Raw genomic sequence first — 24,896 nt, 5'->3', positions numbered from 1 at the left:
GGAAGGAGATTGGCCTTATTCAAGAAGAAAATTAGTATATTAATTTCGTGAAAAAAAAAATCCCAAATGAAAAAAAAAATATTTTATTTTATTGTATTTTGTGCACAATTCTTCTGTGTATAATATCCTAGTGACAGAAAGAAGCTTTGGAGAATATTCTCCTTCAGTATGAGCATTAGAGTAAACCTTATGTGGAAATAGCTATGGTAGAAGAGAATAAATACAAGAAAAGAAAGACATGGTTTCACCAAACTTCAGAGCAAAGCAGTTCATGTAGTCATTGACGTCCTTCTGACTACTTTAATATGAAACTATTCCAATTTAGTCACAGATGTTTCTGTGCCTTCAGAAAGAACAAATGTGGTCCTAGAGGCAATTTAATCACAAGGGTAATGACCAGTTTCATATAAAACCTTTTGCTTCAAGGCCATTGGTAGAATTTTAACCTACAAAGCAAGGTATATGTTCTATTCCAATGAAAATTTTGAAACCAAATCTACTAATTTTATAGTAAACCATGGTCTCTGAGTGCATTCCAGCATCTTCAGAGAAAAGGTTACAGGGGAAATCCTAATTAATTTTCCTGAGTAGATAATTAGCCTATTAATGTGATCTGAATAAGAACTATTCTGGCATGGATTTACTTGTTAAAAATGGGATAGATCAGAGGAAAAAATAAAAAAAGTCTACCTTACATTAAATTTAAGTTTTGGGAAAAAAAAAATGTATCAGTCTTTCAGGGGGAAAAAAAAAGAGGTATATTTCCCATAGTTATTTTCTGTTCAGGATTGGAATTTACATTAATTTGTACCAACCACCTGTTTACTGCCTTTAGCTTAAATTTATGATTTCTTCTTATCACATAGACACTATTTTTTATTTATTTATTTTTTCATCTGGGGAGTTTTTCAGCTGATTTCTATTTTTTTATTTTATTATTTATTTACTTGTTTGTTATTTTTATTTTTTGACTTGAAACATGACAATGTCTAACATAAATAAAATAGCTTTCCATGCTCCAGAGAGATTATTTTTATTTAGTAAGGAAGGGAAGGTTATATTTATAAGCTTTATATTTATAAGCTTTATTTATATAAGCTTTATATAACATAAGCTTTGATTGACTATGACTATCAACAAACATCTGTTTATATAAACTTTTCACTTATAAAGTTAAATGACTTTGTGGGCTATCTAAAAAAAAATCCACTGACTAATAATTGTTAGGTTGTTCATATCTCTTTTTGTTTGTTTGTTTTATTTATTTATTTTAAATGAGGAAATTCATTATTTGACATGTAAGGGTAGCAGCAGCTTTCACAATAATCTAGTGCTCTTCTGCGTAATATATACACATCACACCAACCACTACAGCTATAGCAGCAGAGATTAAACAGATCTCTTAGACATCACATGTTTATATAATGAAAAATATAAGTATCATTTTTTGGTAAACTCATCCATTGGCAACGGAACTGAGTAAAGAGAGATGAAACAAAATGTTGTGGTTATATGGTCTTGATCTAAAGCTTGCAAACACTACCAATTTCCTGTAATTAGAGTGCCAAAAAGCTCATGACCTTCTCGTTTCAGAAGATGGGAAAGAAATTGAAAGAAAATTTTCTTTATTATTATTAAAGCATTGCAAACAGCTAGCAATCATGCAAATGCAAACAAGATAGTTAATTGTATTGATAATTAAGGCATCCACATTATTTTTGTATCATTTTTTCAAGATTTCAAACTATTCCACTGAAGAAATGATAAGATAAAATAAAATACCTTCCATTTTGGTGTAGTGAAATCACATAAATATTGAGTCCAAATATTCCTTCTTCTTCTTTTCTTCTCAAAGTGTTAATACAATGTTTAATCTGAATTAAGGCTGGAATATATTAAAACAAAACAAAACAAAAAAACTTATTTCTTTTTTGCAACCTGTCATAATTTTTCTACGTTATTAAAGAACACTTTTAGCTGGAATTTCTAATGTATGTTTTCAATTCTAAACTTCACATTAAATGCAATTTGCATAAATATGTATTTATACTAGTGCACCAGAGATATACAGGGGAAGTCACATAGATATATCTCCCTATTCAAAAAGATAATTAATAATTCTGTTCTTGAAAAAATATAATAAACACAACTGTATTTTTATACAGTGAAAATTGGCATATAGAAACATTAATCTTGTTTTACATCTTTATTTCTTAAGGATAATTTTAATACAAGACAGAAAGATTGGGTAACTTTTTGAAATAGATTCATATTTAATTCTCGTTTTAAATACAGTTTTATATGTTTTTAAGTTACTTAAATCCAAACCACAGATAACATTTTATGAAAACTGTTCCTATTTTGATAATTTTATTTTTTTCCATGATTTGTTAATTAAAAGAAACAAAAATATCTATCAGTTATTTGTAGTTATTTTTCTTGTCTCACTCTATTTATATCAATAACTAATTAATACATCTATAAATATATAATATTTATAAGTATTTGTATAATTCAGTGGGGGAGTTTACAAGGACATTTATCATGTTTACGTTACTGCTAAGTACCCTCTATGAAGGCACAGTGTTTTCTTTTAGATATATTAATTCTTATCTGAAGATTAACTGATAACTTGGTTACTTGACTTTGTTTAATTCTGAAGTGGTTCTAGGAATATCAGAAAAGCAGTTTATGATATAGTTTGTGATAAGCCTAGCCTTCATTTAAATCAGAATCTGCACAAAAAGATGGTATCATACTTAATATTACTGAGTCCATTTTATTTTTCAATTGTTTGGTTTGGTTGTCATATGCATATATAAAAATATAAAAGCATGGCTTTGCGTTAGATATTCCTTATTGTGAGACATATTTTCTCATGTGTAAATTGGAATGTTGCATAAATGTATATTTCCTCAAACATATATTCCATATGCTCATATATTATGCACCTTTTTTTTTCATAACTTTATTTTTTCCCATTGGGAAGTCTGGTCCCCTCCCATGGACAGCTCTTTCATGGACTGTGAGGTGTCTATCCTCATCAGGAGCTTGTAACCCTGAGTCTCTGGGAGTTTTATTTCCAGCTTGTGTAGGCACCAAACACAGCACACAGCATGCCAGGACAAGGAGCATGAACCAGAATCAGATTTATTTTGCAACCACACAGCATCCCTTGGTGGAGAGAGGCCCACACACTCAAAAGTATGAAGGCCACCATTCCACCTACCTGGGGTTCTCTAGTTAGCTGTTTACAAAACTCACATATTTTTCACTGCTAACTTAGTGTAAGCATATATATCCAATGAACTCCCTCAACTGTAGCAATCTGCTAAACAAGCTGAATTTCACCAGCAGTACACAGTTCATGGCCAAACACTTTATATCATATTTTTTCAATATCATAGCTTTATTGAACACATTATGTCCCTGCCTACAATCCTGCCATCCATGCATCTTAGAATTAAGCATGGAACAAACAACAATGACCTTAAGTGTTTACACAGACTCTGTTTTATTTTTACAACTTCTTAATTTGTGCAAATGATGAGGTTGTAATTCATCAAATCACTACAGAATTTGATTTTATTTTTGACTCAGTTCTCCTGTAGAGCCTCATGCTTTGGAACCATAGGGCTATTCCTCAATTTCTAGCACATTCAGTGTCCGTAACATGAAAATAAAAGATATACCTAAGTTGGATTGCAATAGATAGCGACATTATTCTATTATCTCGAGTAAATCATTCCATTCTCCGTCTTCTTTCTATGTCTATATATGTGCCTGTGGGAATGGGGGGAAGGTTTGTGTGGAATTTTATGTTCTCATTCACACTGGAAGTGAAGATTCAGTCTTTTTTCTTTTAACAGGAAATTAGGCTTTGTTTAGCCCTTGATTTAAGGTATTATTATCATTATTATTATTATTTCTGTTTTTATTGTTTACTGCTATATAACAGAATGGGATGTGACTCTGTCTGGCACTATACCACTATATAGATACTAAAGGAAAAGACAGACCATGGCTCAAAGAATAAATATCCTTAAGACAATAAAAGTCTCAGTAGATAAAACAAATGGAGGAAAAAAAAAAAAAAAGCAAGATTAATGCTTAATGATTGATACAATAAAGTCATTGCTGTATGTCAGTGCCAGGACCATGCTTTTAATTGTACACAGTTACACAAGGACTAATAAGGACTTCCAGTATTTGGATATGGAAAATTCTCTCTTACCTGCAGAGGATGCAAAGGTAACAATGAATAAAATATATACAAGTATATTCCTGGAACTGATGGTCAAAGAAGACCTTTTACAGGAACGTCAAGAAAAGCTACCAATAAATACCATCCACTCATCAAAATAGAGTAATTGAATTGAGTAGTATATCTCATAACAAAAGAGAATTTGGTTTAAAAGCAATATTCAAAACCTATTCTCCGACAAAGAAGAAACATTATATTTCATTTGAAGCTCTTTATAATGAAGTTTAATAATCTGCATTTAAAAACAAAGAATATGAGGACATTTCTGAGCTTCCATTTAAAGAAAAGAGTGTTTGAAAGGCTTGTTGATTTGTTATTTTTCTAACTTTTAGCCAAGAGCATGGAGTAATGTTCTAATTCAGAAGTGCAATTCAGCTAAGCAACATAAGAGATATGTAATAGTTAAACAAGTAAATGATATAATTTACTAACTTTATGTATCCAGTCCTCTATAATTAAAAATATATATATATATGATTTTTTCCCAAATGATATTATATATATATATATGCATAATATATAGCTAGCTTATTAATCTTATTGTTGTTCTTGTACAATACTACTTATAATCTAACAGACATTTACCATAAACTATTTTTAAACTATGAGTGCAATATTTGGGACTGAAGATTTTTCAGTTCTTCATGGAACAATGTAAGAACTAATCAAAAGATTAAGACACTCAATGAGATTATTGAATTGATTCTATCAGGCATTTTTAATACTAATATCCTTCTCTAATTGTTCTGTAGATACAATTTTCCGAGGTATCAGTAAACATCAGCAAAAAGCCACAAGATGTTCCTTTCCATCAATTGCAGTTAAAATTCTCAGAAAGCTCTATTGCATGACATCATCAAATCACAGAATCACAGAATGGTTTGGGTTGGAAGGGAACTTGAACATCATTTAGTTTGAACGCCCCACCATGGGCAACACTAGTCAGCCATCAAAACCAACAGCTTTATATATATATATATATATATGTATATATATATATACATATACACACACTATATATAGTTATATTTTATAACTATATATATTTATGCATACACACATATATGCACATATATATAGTCATATTTTATAACTTTCACATTTTATATGAACCTTTTGTAAAGACTGTGTGCATTCTTTTTAATGCACATGAGAGTTATGCTGGGTCTTCAAGATGAACATACATTTCTTCAAATAGGTATGATGTGAAATCTATTGGTATGAAAAATATACTTACCGTGCACTGAGAGCAAGACTGATGGTGGAGTTGTTCTGCTAGAAAGATCAGGAGAATGGAGGAAAATCAGTTAGGAATTAACTTGGTTTTGTTTCATTCCTGACACTAGAATTCATGGCAATACGCTGTACCACCATTTAGTATATAAGATGTATTGCAGAAGAAAATGTTGTGTTGTCAGATTTTAAGCAGAGATCTTGCTACTACCAATGAAGTAAACAAGCGAAAGAAAGCTAGAGGCCTTGCAATTCTGATTCTTTGTGAAATAAATACTAAAGAAATGGAAGAAATGGATATCTTCTTATTTAATTCAACAGCTGTAAATACAGCAAGACTCTTGTTAATTATAAAGGAGATGAGGTGGTGGTATTAAACTTTGCATGGTCACCAAAGCGCAAATAAGTAATATAAAATGTGAATATTGCAACTAGACTGCAAGATGTGAAATACGTATCTCCAGAGAGGGTTTTTTTTGCTGTTTACTCAGCAAATTGGGTGGACTGACAGGTATATTTATTTTTTGCTGGCTCTCCTACGCAGAAAAAAGGAAAAACCTCCATTTTCACTGGTTTCCAGAATACACTTATTCTAAGTGCACAAAGAATTTCCCTGCAAAATGTATTAGCTGCTGACATGTCTCAAAGGTAAGAAGGTGGTTTCTGTTAATGACATAGTGAGTATGGGGTAGTATTACCATTTAATATCAGCAATTACTGTGTACAGAAAAAATGTATTTTGTCATGAGAAAAATCAAAGATCATATTCAAATACCTGACATTAGCTTAGAAGATAACTCATTTGAAACAAGACATGTTGATGCTGCATCCAATTATAATGGAATGTGTGCAGCAAAAATAGGACAGCAGTTCAAAGATTTCAAGATATATTGAATTAGGAGAAGAAGCTCTGTCTCCCAGTTATAGAACCATACAATCATAGAATATCCCGAGTTGGAAGGGACCCATAAGGATCACAGTATCACAGTATCACAGATTTCTAGGTTGGAAGAGACCTCAAGATCATCGAGTCCAACCTCCGACCTAACACTTAGTACTCCACTAAACCATATCGCTAAGCTCTACATCTAAACGTCTTTTAAAGACCTCCAGGGATGGTGACTCCACCACCTCCCTGGGCAGCCCGTTCCAATGCTTAATAACCCTTTCGGTAAAGAAGTACTTCCTAACATCCAACCTAAAACTCCCCTGTCGCAACTTTAGCCCATTCCCCCTCATCCTGTCACCAGGCACGTGGGAGAACAGACCAACCCCCACCTCTCTACAGCCTCCTTTAAGGTAACTGTAGAGAGCGATAAGGTCGCCCCTGAGCCTCCTCTTCTCCAGGCTGAACAATCCCAGCTCCCTCAGCCGCTCCTCGTAAGCCTTGTTCTCCAGACCCCTCACCAGCTTGGTCGCCCTTCTCTGGACTCGCTCGAGCACGTCCATGTCCTTCCTGTAGCGAGGGGCCCAAAACTGAACACAGTACTCAAGGTGCGGCCTCACCAGAGCCGAGTACAGGGGCACAATCACTTCCCTCGACCTGCTGGCCAAACTGCTTCTTATACAGGCCAAGATGCTGTTGGCCTTCTTGGCCACCTGGGCACACTGCTGGCTCATATTCAGCCGACTATCAACCAATACTCCCAGGTCCTTCTCGGCCAGGCAGCTTTCCAGCCACTCATCTCCCAGCCTGTAGCTCTGCTTGGGGTTGTTGCGCCCCAGGTGCAGGACCCGGCACTTGGCCTTGTTGAACTTCATACAGTTGACCTCAGCCCATCGCTCCAGCCTATCCAGATCCTCCTGCAGAGCCTTCCTGCCCTCGAGCAGATCGACACACGCACCTAACCTGGTGTCATCTGCAAACTTACTGAGGGTGCACTGGACATCCTCATCCAGATCATCGATAAAGATATTAAAGAGGACCGGCCCCAGTACCGAGCCCTGGGGGACACCACTAGTGACCAGCCTCCAACCAGATTTGACTCCATTCACCACAACTCTCTGGGCCCGGCCATCCAGCCAGTTTCTAACCCAGCGAAGCGTACGCCAGTCCAAGCCCCAAGCAGCCAGTTTCTTGAGGAGAATGTTGTGGGGAACGGTGTCAAAAGCCTTACTGAAGTCAAGGTAAACCACATCCACAGCCTTTCCCTCATCCACCAAGCGCGTCACTTTGTCATAGAAGGAGATCAGGTTCGTCAAGCAGGACCTGCCTTTCATAAACCCATGCTGACTGGGCCTGATCGCCTGGTTGCCCTGCAAGTGCCGCATGATGACACTCAAGATAATCTGCTCCATGAGCTTCCCCGGCACTGAGGTCAAACTGACAGGCCTATAGTTCCCCAGGTCTGCCCTCCAGCCCTTCTTATAGATGGGCGTCACATTGGCTAGCCGCCAGTCGACTGGGACCTTCCCCGATAGCCAGGACTGCCGATAAATGATGGAAAGCGGCTCGGCCAGCTCCTCCGCCAGTTCTCTCAGTACCCTCGGGTGCATCCCATCCGGCCCCATCGACTTGCGCACATCCAAGCTCCGTAGCAGGTCGCCAACCATTTCCTCATGGATAGCGAAGGCCACATCCTGCTCCCCATCCCCTTCCACCAGCTCAGGGCACTGGGTATCCAGAGAATAACCGGTATTGCCGCTAAAGACTGAGGCAAAGGCGGCATTAAGCACCTCATCCTTTTCCTCATCCTTAGTAACTAGGTTTCCCCTCGCATCCAGTAAAGGATGGAGATTCTCCTTAGTCCTCCGTTTCGCGTTGATATATTTGTAAAAACATTTTTTGTTGTCTTTAATGGCAGTAGCCAGATTGAGCTCCAGATGAGCTTTGGCCTTTCTAATTTTCTCCCTGCACAGCCTCGCTACATCCTTGTAGTCCTCCTCAGTGGCCCGCCCTTTTTTCCAAAGATTATAAACCCTCTTTTTTCTGCTAAGCACAAGCCGCAACTCTCTGTTGAGCCAGGCCGGTCTTCTTCCACGCCGGCTCGTCTTTGGGCACGTGGGGACGGACCGCTCCTGAGCCGTTAAGATTTCCTTCTTGAGGAGCGCCCAGCCTTCCTGGACTCCTCTGTCCTTCAGAACCACCTCCCAAGGGACTCGGCCAACCAGCATCCTGAGCAGCTCAAAGTCAGCCCTCCAGAAGTCCAATACAGCAGTTTTACTGGTCCCCTTCCTGGCCTCGCCAAGAATAGAGAACTCTACCATTTTGTGGTCACTCTGCCCAAGACAGCTCCCGACCACCACATCTCCCACCAGTCCTTCTCTGTTTGTGAAGAGAAGGTCTAGCGGGGCACCACCCCTGGTAGGTTCACTGACCAGCTGCGTCAGGAAGCTATCTCCCACGCTCTCCAGAAACCTTCTAGACTGCTTTCTCTGTGCCGTGTTGTGTTTCCAGGATATGTCCAGGAAGTTGAAGTCCCCCACGAGGACAAGCGTCGACGATTTTGCAACTTCTGTCAGTTGCCTATAAAACTCCTCATCCGTCTCCTCATCCCGGTTCGGCGGTCTATAACAGACCCCGACCAGGATGCTAGCCTTGCCGGCCTTCCCGTGGATCCTAACCCACAGGGATTCAACCTTATCATTCCCAGCCTGGAGTTCCACAACATCAAAACACTCTCTAATATAGAGAGCCACACCACCACCCCTTCTGTGCTGCCTGTCCCTCCTGAAGAGCCGATAGCCAGGCATTGCAGCACTCCAGTCGTGGGAGCGGTCCCACCACGTCTCCGTGATGGCAACCAAGTCGTAGCCTGCCTGCTGCACAATGGCTTCCAGCTCCTCCTGTTTGTTACCCATGCTGCGTGCATTAGTGTAGATGCACTTCAGCTGGGCCATCGCCTTCTTCCCCGGCCTAGCCATTGTTTCCCCCTGGCACAGCTCCAACAAGCCTTGTTTGAGCCCCGTCCCCCTTCTTACCTAGTTTAAAGCGCTCTCTATGAGCCCCGCCAGCTCCTGGCCTAGGATCTGTTTTCCCCTTGGAGATAGGGACCCGTCTGGGGCCATCAGGCCAGGTGCCAAGTAAAGCTCCCCATGGTGAAAAAACCCAAAATTTCTGTGCTGGCACCAGCCTCTGAGCCACCTATTAACCACATGAGCTTTCCGTGTCCTCTCCGTGCCTCTCCCTTCCCCCGTAGGGATAGACGAAAACACCACCTGCACTCCCGCTCCCTCCACCAATTGTCCCAGCCCCCTATAGTCCTGTTTGATAGCCTTGAGGCTTCTCTTTTCAACATCGTCACTGCCAGCCTGGACTATCAAAAGCGGGTAATAGTCAGAGGGGCGAACCAGGTTTGGAAGCTTCCTGGTAACGTCTCTGACCCTGGCCCCAGGGAGGCAGCAGACTTCCCTATGTGTGGGGTCGGGCCGACAAATAGGGCCCTCCGTTCCCCTGAGGAGGGAGTCGCCCACAACAATCACCCTTCTTTCTTTCTTGGTGGAGGCAGTCCTGAGGCGTGCAGTCAACTTCCTCACCTCAGGCATCCTCCTGGGTAGGCTTCCTACCTCATCCTCACCTGCCGGTCTCTCCAGCTCCAGGGCCTCAAACCTATTGTTCAAGGGCACCTGGGAAGGCGGCACCGGAAGGGGAGGGCATCTCCTGCGAGGTTGAGCAGGGACCTGTCTCCATTCCTCCTCAACTCGCAGGTCCCCTCCCTCTGCCCGATGGCGACAGGGCAGGGGGTCCACCCCCCTTTGGAGCGTCTCACCCTGGTCCCTCTCCCTCCGGTCCTGCAGGGAGTCGCTCCACCAGTCTATCTCCTGCTCGCACTCCCTGATATCCCTCAACCTCTGCACCTCCTCCTTGAGCTCCGCCACCATGCGGACCAGGTCGTCCACCTGCTCGCACCTCACGCAAGCAGTCTCTCTGCCTCCCGCCGATGGCAGCAAGAGGCTCAGACACTCCCTGCATCCGGAGACCTGAACTGCCGCATGTTTGGACGGGCAGTCGGTCTGGGTGTGTACTGACTTCCTAGAGAAAGCACCGTGCCTGGTGGAGACCATCGCAGCCCAGCTGACGGGAGAGTGCTGTTAGAGGAGTTGTCCCTATGGGCGGGTGTGAGCGCTCCGCCCTGCCTGCCCTTCCTGCCCGCCCTGCCCGCCCTAACTGCCTCGCTAACTGCCGCGTCACTCCCCCCGCGTCACTCCCTGTTTGCCAGCCCGATTCGCCGCGCTCCTGGACGCTCGCGCTCCCTAAGGGCTGCCTTTGAACGGCCGGGGGGAGGAGCTGTCGCTGACGCTGCTGGCTCCGCCTACCCCTCATCAGCCTCCCTCACGAGGGCTGCCGGTGCCTGGCGGCTCCCTCACGTAGGCTCGATGCCCGAAAAATAGCCCTGCCTGTCCCGATCCCGCGCTCCGCTGCAGCACGCGTCTGCCCCGGAGCCGGTCGCCTCGGCAAGTGATCATCAAGTCCAACTCCTGGCACCGCACAGGTCTACCCAAAAATTCAGACCATGTGACTAAGTGCACAGTCCAAACACTTCTTAAATTCAGACAGGCTTAGTGCAGTGACTACTTCCCTGGGGAGCCTGTTCCAGTGTGGGACCACCCTCTCGGTGAAGAACCTCTTCCTGATGTCCAGCCTAAACTTCCCCTGCCTCAGCTTCACACTGTTCCCATAGGTCCTATCACTGGTGATTACAGAGAAGAGGTCAGCGCCTGCCTCTCCACCCCCCTCTCGCGAGGAAGCTGTAGACTGCGATGAGGTCCCCCCTCAGCCTCCTCTTCTCCAGGCTGAACACGCCCAGTGCCCTCAGCCGCTCCTCATATGTCTTCCCCTAGAGGCCCTTCACCATCTTTGTTGCCCTCCTCTGGACACTCTCCAATAGTTTCATGTCCTTTTTGTACTGTGGTGCCCAGAACTGCGCACAGTACTCGAGGTGAGGCCGCACCAGCGCAGAGTAGAGCGGGACAATCACTTCCCTTGACCGACTAGCGATGCTGTACTTGATGCACCCCAGGATACGGCTGGCCCTCCTGGCTGCCAGGGCACACTGCTGGCTCATATTCAACTAGCTGTCAACCACAACCCCCAGATCCCTCTCTGCGGGGCTGCTTTCCAGTGTCTCGTCACCCATTGAATAAGTCATTTGAAAAAACTTGTTTGTACAGAGAGATACACAGCTGTATGTTTGAGAGGTTGACACATTCACTTATTTTGACATTAATGATAAAACTGCCTTGTGATCAGCAAACTCCATAGAACTTTCATGGAAGAGATGTGTTCTGAGTTTTTACATCAGTATATAGGATGCAGTGCTGGCCTTCAATGTACATCTTTGAAATTATACTAGTTAAAGAGGAAAAGTGGAAATGCCTATTAAAAAATAAAAAATTAGCTGCTCACATTCCATGATTTCCTTTATGGTCACTGGACATTATTAACAGTTTAGAAAAACATCTGCTATCTGAGATAGTTTAGTTTTATTTGGTCTGTGGTTTGTACTAAATCATCCAATAATAGTGCATTTCTATTATTTTATGGATATAGGGCTTCAAAATCTAAAACTAAGTGCAAGCAATGTTATGAAAAAAAAAAAAAACGAAAAAAAAAACCTGTCAGAAGCAATAGTAACTGGTACCTTGCAGTGTAGTGTGGTAATTGTCGTAAAAGTTCGTAAGGATTCATATTACCTTTCTTAAACTTTATTTTCAAGGGTATAGGTTCTACTTTGTGACCTACAACTGAGATTGTCAGTCCATAAATACACACAATACACATACACACAAAAAAAATAGTTGTAGAAATAGAAAAATAATTATGAATTAATTAGCAAATAAGATTAGTAGAATACCTGTAATGTTGCCTCAACTTTTTTTTTTTTTTTTCCTTTCACAGACCTATGGTATACTTATGTTCAGTTTATTTTTGCACAGAAATTTTATCATTAAATACAGGCTTTTTAATTTTTATTATTTAAATATATATATATGTAGAATATATTATATATATAAATATATACAAATAAATTTTATTATTATATTTTTGAGTTGCCCTGGGTCCTTTCGGAGCTGACTGAATAATTTCAAAGAACAATGATTTTTGAAAGGAAAAAGTTTGATAATCTGAAAGATTTCTTTTACCAAAGGAAAAAAAAAAAAGTCCTTTTTAACCACTTACACACATAAAACTAGTCCAGGTCTATTGATCTAGTTGGTTTTCATGACACAACTATGTAGGTGATATATATATGGAGATAAAAATTTTGGCATTATGCGTAAGCCAGAGTATGGATGACACCCTTTTTCTATATACCATGTGCTTAGGGCAATAATGGAAATCTGAGTTGCTGTGTTGCTCTAACTACCACATGACAGATCAGCCAGGAATCAGATGGCTGATGCTCTGATGCTCACATGTAATTAAATGTTAGAGTACAGCCACATCAGTACTGACTTTAAGAATTCAATATGCTTATTGTCATTTGAATTACTGTAAAATATCTCAGCTTTCACCAAGTCTCTGATACAGTAGGTTCTTAAATATGTACCTAAAATTCCTAAAATTAAGAATGGAAGAGAACAGTAGCTGCAATGGCCAATGATTACAAAAAGAATCAAGGTTTATGGGGAGCGATCCATTGCTAAAGTAGGTCCTTTGCTAGGAAATTCAACAGAAAAATGGGCTTAGTGCCTAGAAATTTGTATTTCTTTCCCTACCTATATCACTAGGTTTATCAAAAGACATTATTCCTCTCTGCAACTTATGGCTTCAAGACATCAGCAATTCTGTTGGAGTCAGTAAAGCTATTTACATATTTACATTTCAAATGCATCTAATCACTTTACTGAACTGTGGCCTAAATTATATCAGACTGCGAAACAGAAAGTCAACAGTGGCCCTATGATGTTGACGTAACCTCTCTTCTTTGATACTTATTTAAAAATGCATTAGTTAGTATCTGCATTCCGTGGCATAATTCCCATTCTTTGGTTCCTATTGAAGCAAGTTTACAAAGCCAATAGGAACCAGGCATCCCTTTATGTAGCCCCAATTTACCATGCAAATGTAGTCCTCATTTGCATGGCCTGACTTCTGAGGACAGAAGACACCAATCAGAACTGTTTTTGGTTCTCAGTGACAAACATTGACTCAGACACGCTCCCTTGCAGAATACTTGGGTTCAGGTAATGTTACTGGTTCCTCACATTCACAAATGCCAAAGGAAAAAAATAGTTTAAAAGTTCTATATTTAAAAGTAGCATGCACCATTAGGCTGAGTCTGCTGTTGTGGAGAAGCACGAATTGACTGATTTATAAAACACATTATGTTTAGTGCAGCAGTGCAGACCTACACGTGGCCTGAGAGTCTAATAGGAAGGGGGAGGAGAGCTATTTTTTTTGTTGTGTCAAACCGTTCTGCTGGCTCTGAAAAGAAACTCATTTTGTGATAATGAAAGAACAGGCCTAGAAACTCAAACAATAGTTGCTGGATCTTAGAAGAAATCCACATATAATTTATTTCCTTTTTTTTTTTTTTTTTTTAAATAGAGTGTAATGTATTAAAGTGTCCATAATGTTATTAAACTGGTGTATTCAGAGTAGTAGGAGAGAAAATGAGATCATCATGTCCCAGCTGACAGGCAGTTGTTCTGAGAACTGTTTCTTTCATTGATCCAAAAGATGCTGTCTTATGGTTCCAATTCTTTCATCATTGTCTGTGTGTACAAGAACCTCACTGTATCTATATTCTCTTTAGTGTTTTGTAATTAAGGGTACAAAATAAGAAACATTTTAGGTTCACAATGGTACGTTTGAGATCAAGTTTTCAGCATCAGTTTTATTTAACATCAGTACAGGTATCTGTACTCCTTGATCAGTTTCCTCCCCCACCTTCCGCCATGGCTTTTTAGTGCAGTTGATCAAATGTAGAGACTATGCACAAATGAGCTTCTTTTTCTTTGGCTACTCTGACTATTAGTGAGGCAGTCAAAGCCTAAACTAGGTTAAAATTGCTACATAATAAAGGTAATGAAATGTGACAATCTTTTCTACTTACTCTGTTGAGTGAGGCAACTGATTTTATAGCAATTATCTGCATTGAGTACAAAAAAATATTGGAGCCACAGTTTCTACCCCTATACTGTAGAGAGAAATATTCTTTGGAAACCCAGTAGGCAGGAAAAACACCAGAGAAATATAATAGGGAAAGCAGTTTGCTCTGTAAGTATTATACTATCTTACCAAAGGATAATTAAACTCAAATGATCAACTTCTTAATATAATAAAAAGAACATTGAGTATTCTATGGAGCAAAGAGGTATTTTTGGCATCCTACTACAGCTCCTCACTATTATAAAATAAGTACCAGTTCAAGAGCGCTTGCCAACAACATTGCATTGGAATAATGTTGGAAATGCATTGGTGTTCCTATTGTTGCTAATATTAACATTATTATTACAATAAATGGGGGGGGGGGCATGGATGGGAGAGCAGATTTCTTCGTGATATATCAAAGATAAAATAAAATGCCACAAGTTGTATGACAGAGGTGATTTCCTGAGGTTTGATGCTAACACTCAGCTTTACTTTTACACTGAGAAGCTGTTTTTTAAGGGAAATTGGAACTGACTTATGGGAACCCTACAGAATAAAAAGGAAAAGATACAAAACAAAGCATGTTGGCTACTGATACTGAGAACAGGCTGTCTCATTCTTCTTTATTCTCTCTCTTTGATTTCATTTTTTCTCCTTACAATAGCTGACCAAACAGTATGTTGTCCAGCAGGAGAATGTCAACAATTACTGGAAATAAGAAAGTCCTGTATCTTCATTGATTATTGTAATTAATCTTAGCAGAGTAACACAATGAATCATATGTTAAGTGCTTCAGTAGGTTAGATAAAAACTGGACAGGAATTGAAAAAAAAAAGAAAAACAACAGAAAATTAAGAGTGGTGCAAATAAATAAGAGAAAATTTTAAACTAAAACTAACACTTTCACTTGGAATTAAGAATATAATACAACATCAAATGGATAACAACTTTCAACTTTGTTCCAGAAGTGAACTGAATACTGTCTTCATTTTGAACCAGTTGTTCCAAATGTAAACCAATCTTTTTGAAAAAACTAAATACATAAAAGAGCATTTCATTCACAGATGAAATCTATACCAAGGTTTAGATGTCTTCCTTGTGTCGAAAAATGGTTGCAAAAAGATATTGTGAAGTACAATTTGATACTGAGGTCATGCTGCTCACATGTACTATATACAAGAAAGGACTCTTTATGCTTACTTAGTAGCAAACATTTATTGTTATTATTTAAACTGGTTAAGTTTTAAAAATGTGCTTTTGCCTTCAGTAAGGCCAGAGTGACATTAGTGCTGTTAGTGAGCCTCTAATTCAGCACTATTGCCACTGAGGCAATAAAAAAAGCAAGTGTCTTGGTGCATTATTTTTTTTTCAGTTAAGCAGATTTACTCTTTAACAGTGAAGGTTCAGTGGATGATTATGACATCAAAGTGTGACAGGCAGTGATTATGTACTGCAGGGGGAAAAGACGGATAAAAACAGACATTTAATTCCTTTAGCTTAAAGAGGCATTATCCCTGGCTAGTAGGGAAAATAAGCATTCCATCTTGTTTTCATTTAGAGAAAATCAGGTCCTGGTTTAACCAACTTGCCTTGTCTGAGAGATTTTCTTTTAAAATCTTAATTGTAGCATTATTACCCTTCTTTAATTATATTTTCATTTGTCATTAAACTTTTTTTTCTTTCTTGATTTTGACATTTAATGCAGGCAGCTTGTACTCCTTTCCAAAGAGCTCATCCATAAACTCCTTCCCCCCCCCCCCCCCCCCCTTTCAGTAAAGCCAATGAACTGTGAAAACAATTTTAAAATGAACATACTGTATACAAAGGTTGAGGAACCTAAGTCATTAAGGAATAATTTAGGAATTTTAAAACATACTAAACTTCTTTTAAAATTTGGAAATACCTTTTGGAATGTTTATCATAATTTGTCATATTCTTTAAAAGAAAAGAAATTACAAATTCTGATGCAAGGAATGAATATTTGATATATCTCCCTGGAAATACTTTTGTTAGATTGGGTTTTAATTGCAGATATAATAGCTTCATTATTCTTTTTTTTTTTTTCTATATTAATGGAATATCTTGATTCCATTTTAAGTTGCATGAAATATGCAGAACAACAAATTGCTGTCAAGCCTTAAAACAAGACACTGAGAGACAATATCACAGATTAAATTCAAAACATTTTTTGGCTTTAGCTCAGAACATTTTATCCCATTAAAGGTGGAGAAGGAGATAGATGAGGGCTTGGGTTGTAGGTTTAGTCAGTCAAAAAAATAAAATAAAATAAAATAAAATAAAATAAAATAAAATAAAATAATAAAATAAAATAAAATAATAAAATAAAATAAAATAAAATAAATAAAAAAAATAAAAAGCTGAAAGAATCATCTTGATCTAAAGCCATTACGTGTCAATTGAGTGCCAGACTTAAAACACATGCTCTTTAATGAAGATATACCTTTTTAACTTTTCTCTGACCGAACAAAAAGGATAATTTTGAAAGCAAAACAAGAAGACAAAAAGATTGTCTGATTTTTAATATTGTTATTACTTTAAAATTCTGCACTTCTAAAAATATTAACCCTGGCTTCTGCTTTCACTATGGTAAACTAAATGGCTGATGAAGACCTTTTCTTTCAAGCCTGCTACTGAAAGCATTTTTAATGAAGAGAAAAAGGTTCATAAACAATTTGTTTGCGGGGAGAAGAGGAACAGATGAGATGATGACAGAAGAACAAGAGTGTGGAGAGTCTGCTGAAATTGTAAGGAGACATTTGTCTCTTGTGTGCTGAGATTTGCATTGTTGTGTTAGAAAGGAACAAGAGAGAGAAAATTTCCAGCAATACACTGATGAGGAAAAGATGAGGGAAAATCCTACCTCCACAGAAACTGATGGCAAACATTTACTGGGGCCTAGATTTCACCTAGTTTGTTTGTTTGTTTATTTTCCCCAGCTAACAATTATGTGTCCAGATCAAGTAAAACATTCTTGAAGTTATATTCTGGTTTTAGTTTAACATTCTTTGTTTACTTTTCAGCTTCTGGACAACATACTCATTAAAGTTAACTATCAACCTGCAAAAGTGTGTCTGCTCCTGTAGTTCTTGTAGGTCTGCAGTTTTCCTTCTCATCTTCCTTCTCTTCCACCTTATCTAGCTCCTGTCCTGGCTGAAACTGGTGTCCTGGAGTGGGCATAACTAAGAAAAAAGGAAAACAATTTCAAATTAACTGTTTCTAGTCTGTAATGTTTAATATCTAAATACACAGACCAGTGTATCCTTTAATCAGACCATTGTTCCAAGGAGCTTGAAATTGCAGGACCATTGAACACTAGATTTTTCTAATGTAGAGCAATTATAAGAGCATCTGTGTTATACACTTTGCTCTGATTCAGAGTGAACATCCAGTTGGGTAGGTTAGGGGTCCTGTAGCATCAATCAGAGTCAAATTTAACACTCCTTCAATGTTTTAACATTGTTAGCAACATACAACTAAATTTCTCTCTCTCTCTCTCTCTCTCTCTCTTTTTTTTTTTTTTTTTTTTTTAAACAGGGTAGAAACAGTAAGTGCATGGTCTGCTTTTAAGCCTTAGGATGTCCTGTTAAGAAAAAATAAAATAAAAAGGAAAATTTCAGAGAACACAGGGCTTCCAATGTGCTAACACAGAAGCATACCCTAAAGCCCTGCACTGCCTATGATCTTCTCTAAGATGATTTTAAGGTTTTCCTATACAACCTGCACTGCCATGTGGGAGTCTGAAAGAAGAATTTGATCCCCTATATATAGATGCCTAGAAGACATTTATAGAAAAGTGTCATAACATACATCTGATCTCTTCCCAAATGCACTTTTGCGATCATTATATTTTTAGGAGAGAATTTTTAGCTAATAATTTCAGACATGTAAACATGTCAGTATCTTTCCCTAAAAGATCAAGACAGGAATAATAAATCCAAAAGCATTCAGGTGGTGAAAGAGGATATGCTATTTGTTACTGCAATGAACTCTGAATGACATGCATGCATTAGGAAGACACCTCAGAAAGATTATTTTTCTCTGATACATTTTAATATAGCTACTTTTATTTTATTTTATTTTATTTTATTTTATTTTATTTTATTTTATTTTATTTTATTTTATTTTATTTTATTTTATTTCATTTCATTTTATTTCATTTTATTTTATTTATTTTATTTTATTTTATTTTATTTTATTTTATTTTATTTTATTTTATTTTATTTTATTTTATTTTATTTTATTTTATTTTATTATTTTTCCAGGGACAGAAGGAAAGAACTTTTGCTTGTGCAATGAATTAATGCTGACACATTTTCATCTTGATTTTCTGGTCCTTTAATTATTTCATAATCTAGCTTCTAAAAATGTTAAGAATTTTGGCAGACTTCATGGAGTCCTGATATGAAGAATACAAAACAGGAAGCTGTTTTGAATGCTCTCACTTGATCCATCTTTGTGCTGGCAGCACAATGCCTGTAAAATCCACCTGCTGGAAGTCGGGTGGTTTATGCAAAGGGATGTCATGGTAAATTGGAAACTGCTGAATACAGAGTGAAGCTTTTTCCTGCCCCCAAACCTACCACACCAGTTTCTCTAGCTCATTACATGCCAAAACTTTTGATTGATGTGCTCACTTCAGTCACGGGTAATTTTAACTCCTATATTAAGTAGCTGCTGCTTCCACTCCATTATATTTCCTTGTATGGGGCAAATCAGAGCTCAAGCTTGGCTTGTATTGGTCTGACCTAAAAGCCAGAGTAAGCCTTTGTTTAGTTTTGTGTAGGCAGCAAGCCAATATTTCAAAACAGCTTAAGCAATCACTCTGCCTTTTCTTAATTGTCATGGTCCCTTGAAATGGAGCTATTTAGAGCTACTACATGGCATTTTGGGTGGAGCTCCAAGGAAGTAAGAAAGTTGTTAAAATCTTTCCAGATAGGAATATAAACTTTTTCATGAAATTTAAGTAAAATATTAAGTGCAGCACAGAATAACCTGTGATTGCTTTGCTTTGCATGGTTACCATAGAGAGTGAAACCTCGTTTTTTTGTTTTTTTCCACACTCTTGCTACTTAATACTCTGATTGGGTTAAGGACTGAAAGGAGTCACAGTGGCTGTTTCTGTTTATCTGTCACATTCTCCGAAAAGAATCCCCTGCTTATATAGTCTTATAGAACCTGATCATAGGCTCAATTTCAAGAGTCAAGTGATTACTGAAAATGGGATTCATCCACCCTTCCTCCCTTAAAAGGCTCCTTAAAAAGCTCTTCATCTAAACTAACTCTTTGTATGCTCTAAATAGCTAACAGGAAAATAGCAGTACTTCAGTTCATCTCATCCTAAAATTAGTGTATAAAATGGGTGACGTTTTAGTGGCTGTTAAGGGGAAGAGTTGATGTATCTACTATTTGCTACATTTGACATCTAGATTCAGGTTTAGGGCTGTATGTCATTCAATCACCTAAAGATCTGAAAGCAATTTATATCATCTGTAGTTAGTAAGTGGATTCTCTTTTGTCTAGTTCCATTTCAGATACCACTGCTAGGACAAACTCAGTTTGAGATGGGGCCTGGTTTTTAGAGAGTAGATGGTACTCATGGCATGACCATTTAGGTTTGCAAACCTCAACTCCCAAATTAGATATATAGTTCAAAGATCCATGTAAAGCCATTTAGTGGAAGATTAAATATTCAGCCTCCTACCAATGTTTCACTAATGAAGTTCACATATGTGCATTTCATATACAGCTGTGCAGATCTTGGGGCTCACTGGCAAAGCAAATCTATTAAACTGTGCTGATTCTAAACAATAAAGACCAAAATTAAAAATGTGCATTGTCATGTCTGGCTCCATTTAATGTATTTCATGGAGCTTGGAACTAGACACCTAGCATCTTCAAAGTGATCTGCTGGATGGATTATTTAGGCCCGATATAAAGCCATGTTATTAAAACCATAGTATAATACATCATAAAAAAGGAAGTTAATTTAATAAATACAAACATCAGAAATGTTTATGTACCCATTTCTGAGCTAATTGTGAAGTCTTATTTTTTCATCATCAGAAATAGGCAGACACTTTTTGAGAATAGTTCTTCTCCTATAATAGCCACTTAATATAAGCCAGGTTAACTACTTCCTAGAAGGACTGACTGCCTTTATTTGGAAAAAAAGGAGACCAAAATGTAAAGCTTGGAGGTACATCTCTATACTGCTGGTGCCAAGAGTTATGTAAATTGAATCACTCCCAAAGATCCTTAAAAATCTGATGCTGAAACACAAAGAATCTACTCTGGGATATGTATTTTTAGAAGACTTTCTGAGATGCTTCATCTGCACAACTTCAAAAATAGGTTGTAGTGTTCTTTGAATCATTTAGAAATAGTTGAATGTCCTTGTTTGTTACTCCTGTTAATTTAAAAAAATTTTCTGTAGTCTATTTCATCTATTCCAAAGTCACTTTGTGGGAGAGAAAACTGTTATGTCAAGAATATATGTTTCACTTTGTGAAAATATCTGTTTATTTTCACCCCTTTGTAAAGAAATGGGAAATAAAATGGATTCTGCATTTTACTATTTCTAAAAGAGACACTGGAACCTATTATGTATTAAGATGACAAAAAAAAAAAAAAAAAGAATCTTTATCAGGAAAGGGTTGGCAGTTATACATTATACCCAATAAAAGGAAATTACATTAGGCACAATAAAATGAATTTACATTTGAAAATTACACCTCCAGTGGCTGATTTATTCTGCCTGCTGTAAAGAGCTCCATGGTATCTCTTGCATTATGAAAGTACACATGCCACCTTTTACAAAAAGTCAACCTTTTTGAGTTTAAAAGATTGGTGATGGGAATACTGACACAAGGATGTATCATACTGATATCTAAGTGTCATTACCTCCTCAAACGACTGTGGTATAGATTCTTAATATGTTAATTCATCCAAAATAAAGCTTTCTCATATGTTGTTGTTACTATTATTATTATTGTTGTTGTTGTTTTAATAAAGTAAATAAAATATTCAAACTGAATTAACTTAGAAAATCCACTCTGTTTTAGAGGATAAGCTTAGGCAAATGTACATATCATGGATGAAAAAGGCCAAAAATAGCTTTATATTTTTAAGGAATAATTATATAAACATGTGAGTTAATTAACATGCACTTTTGCAAAGCTAAACAGGTTCCATAAAGTTTAAATTTGCCAAATTACAGGCACTATATATGGCAAAAATAAATACGCTCGAAAAAGAGATGCCATAAGCCAGCTTGCTAGAAACTCAGAATAAAGGGAATTATGAATAATAAAATCTGAGAACAATGGGTCTAAAAGAGGCCTCAGATTATTATTTAACATGCCCCCCAGCCAAGTCGGAATCAGCTATTCTATGATGTACATTGTATGCATTTCTTTATTGTTCCGAAAGACCTCCAATGCTGGACACAGCCTCCACATATAACTTAGTTCTGAGATTCGTTATCATTGCCTTAGAAAGTTTTCCTTTCCACCCAGCCTGAAATTCTCTTGCTGTTGTTGAAGTCTATTGCTACCTGTTTTAACCACCATGGACAACGAATACAAAGTACTTTCCTCTTGCAGTAGCCTCTTGTATATTTGACAATTGCATTGAATATTCCCACTTGGTATTCTTTACTTTTATTTACTTATTTATTTTCCTGTGACTTTTTCAGTTTCCTTTGTTTTATTCCTTCTAGTCTTCTAGTGATTCTTTCTACTTACTTTGGACTCTCTCTCTGTGGTCTGCATCTCCCCCTGAAGTGAAATATTCAACTAGAAAGACCTCCATCAGAAAGAGAAAATATCTTCTGATAAAGAAGAAAAGAATATCAGTTCTGAAAAGTTACATATACAATCACGATAAGGCAGGCCACAGAAATATATAAAAAAAGTGACTTACTAATAGTATAATAATAAAGCTAATAATAGAAAATATTTTCAAACACTTCAGAAGCACAGACTTCTAAGAGCTCATAATGATCACGGTATGAAAAAGCACAAAAGGAGAACATTACAGTCAAACTACTTGATTCTTGTATTTATTTTCACTAAAAAAAAAAAAAAGTAAGAGAAGTACTTGCAAAAAAAAATTTTTTTATCTTTTTGATGGGGATGATTTGAGACAAATAGTAAGAAAATCAATATAAAATCAATATTCATAAGAGCTCTAAAGAAGCTCAGTTGTGAGTCTTCTGGACTACTAATCATATTGATAACATTTATTTCAATACCAGAAAAATATAAAACAGCAAATCTTATACAATCTTTGAAAAGACCTCCAGGAGGACCTTGGGAACTGGAAACTAGTATAGAAATAAACATTGTTTCCATATAAGAATCTAAGTATGAAGGCAATGCTTATTTTTCTTTGATTTAAAGATGTTAGATTGGTTCGTGCAACACTACTATTAGTAGGAGAGTAACAAGGCTGTTATTTTAAAATCTTATTTAAAGTATTTTTTTTTCTTTTTAAAGACCTTTAAACTCCCAAATCATCTGTGTTCCCCTCAAGACCATTTTTATCTCCTTTTTCCAAATTTTTGCTTGGAAATAGACGTTAAAAATGAATTTTCATGTGTTCCATTTTGACGCCTACTTAAAACACTGAGCAAATCCACTTCTTCATGAGATTCAAAGTTAAATGTAAATATATCATCGTATCTGTAAAAGAAGAAAGAACCTCATATCAATATGCAGATATTCCACATTGTCTATATATTAACTTCATATATCAGCTGTATCAACTTCAGGGACAGTCCCAGTCCAGGATTTTTGACAGCCTTGAATATGGCTTTCACTGTTACTTAACTCCAAAGTCAGGTTTAATACTTTCGTCTTTTGCCATCAGAAAATGTTTTCCTTGGTTAAATGGTATATATCAGAATTAACAAATTCCTTTCATTTCCCTATGGCACAAGATTCTTTATTTCATTTATTATTATTATTATTATTATTATTATTATTAATAATAATAATCTTTTTACATAGCTGGGATGATGCTCTTATTTTGGGTTTAAATCAGGTTTAGTTCAATTTAATATTCAGAAGGATCTATATAAAAACACTTTACCATTATAAAAATACCAAACAGTAAATTAGTAAAGTGATCCTAATGGAACCGTTATCAGACTGAACCTTTGTATCAATGTAACAAATTTACTGTCTTGAAGTAAATCAAGTAAAGCTCAAAGTAAATGCATTTTTGCTGGTACAAAAGAATCTATAGTGGGGATTTATGCCAGCTTAGATGTGTGAGCTTAAATTCACTCCCATACCTTGGCTATTTGAGTCAAGTCTTTAAGATAGACATAGTGTAAGTCAACTGGGAACACACTTAGAGGAAATGGCTTAAGCTAAGCTTCAGTAAACCAGTCTGAAACGGAAATAAGTGTGTTTAATGAGATCGTATTGGATTATAAAGTTAAGTTTGGCGTAAATTTGGTGCATTTTTTTGCTTGCATATACAACATCTGTTGTACTCTGAACCTCAGCTGTCACTTTCTCCTTAGTAATTCTCCCAGTTCCACCTTGAAATATATTTTATTCAAGCTCAGCTATCAGCTTTCTTTCATGTATAGCCTTCAAATATAAGCAAATGTGTGTCAAGTAATTTAGGAATATGCATGAAAGAAATATGATTTTCCCTCATGAATCAATCAATCCTCTCTTCTTCCTATACTACCTATACAATTCTTATAAATGATGCCTTCACAATTCTATTGGGAGATTAAATAAGTGAAATGTTAATGCTGTTCTCATATGAGAGAAAATACATGTAGATTCCCAGTGCTCTGTAATCATAATGCTTCAAGATCATATTCATATCCTTGAAATGCTGGCTGCCTAAAATACTACAATATATGTTTCTTTTAAGAAATTAAAAAAGAGAGAGAGAAAAAAGAAAAAAAAAAAAAAGGAAAGAAACATAAGTAGAATAAATGTCATTCTGTGAGAACCAATTTAATTAATTTGCTTCAATTGGAACCTTGCAAAGGATTTACAAACAAAAGGTTGGGATTGCAATTAACATGTTCCCTTGTCCCTGAGCAAGCCTCCCTTTTGATCTTTTCAGATGACAGGAAATGTGTCTTAGGAATTAGAATGTAATGCCATGATTGATGGAGAGGTATCAGGGCTGAGCAAGAGAAAACTCTTCAGGCAAGCATGTGCCACTGTATTTATTTCACTGCCCCTCCTCCTAGTTCTTGCTTGAAAGGAACCTTTCACCTTGGTTCAGCTTGTCATTAGCAAGAGCACTACTGATGGGCGTTTCTCTTTCTTAGCTATGATCTCTGGAAGCTATGTTCTGTGTTAGGTGCCC

The 24,896-nt window shown here is 37.4% G+C and overlaps 1 protein-coding gene across 4 annotated transcripts in view; it reads right to left on the bottom strand.

The window, feature by feature from the left end:
• The window catches only part of LOC308193161 (uncharacterized protein), a 53,621-nt gene that overhangs the window by 9,183 nt on the left and 19,542 nt on the right, over window positions 1-24,896 (bottom strand). For 2 of the 4 annotated variants that reach the window (XM_080587449.1, XM_080587450.1), the window contains 4 exons: window positions 22,298-22,383; window positions 17,613-17,734; window positions 5,502-5,539; window positions 1,783-1,885 (listed from right to left, as the gene is read on the bottom strand). In XM_080587449.1, the coding sequence (XP_080443575.1) occupies window positions 1,870-1,885; window positions 5,502-5,539; window positions 17,613-17,734; window positions 22,298-22,383 (262 nt within the window). In that variant the 3' untranslated portion in view covers window positions 1,783-1,869. Of the gene's footprint in view, window positions 1-1,782; window positions 1,886-5,501; window positions 5,540-16,453; window positions 17,735-22,297; window positions 22,384-24,896 lie in introns of those variants that run through there. The other 2 variants (XM_080587451.1, XR_013949426.1) reach the window with 2 other exon arrangements.

This window comes from Anser brachyrhynchus, assembly GCF_964034855.1.
Source record: "Anser brachyrhynchus genome assembly, chromosome: 3".
NCBI classification, from domain to species: Eukaryota; Metazoa; Chordata; class Aves; order Anseriformes; family Anatidae; genus Anser; species Anser brachyrhynchus.
This window is presented reverse-complemented; position numbering and strand designations above follow the sequence as displayed.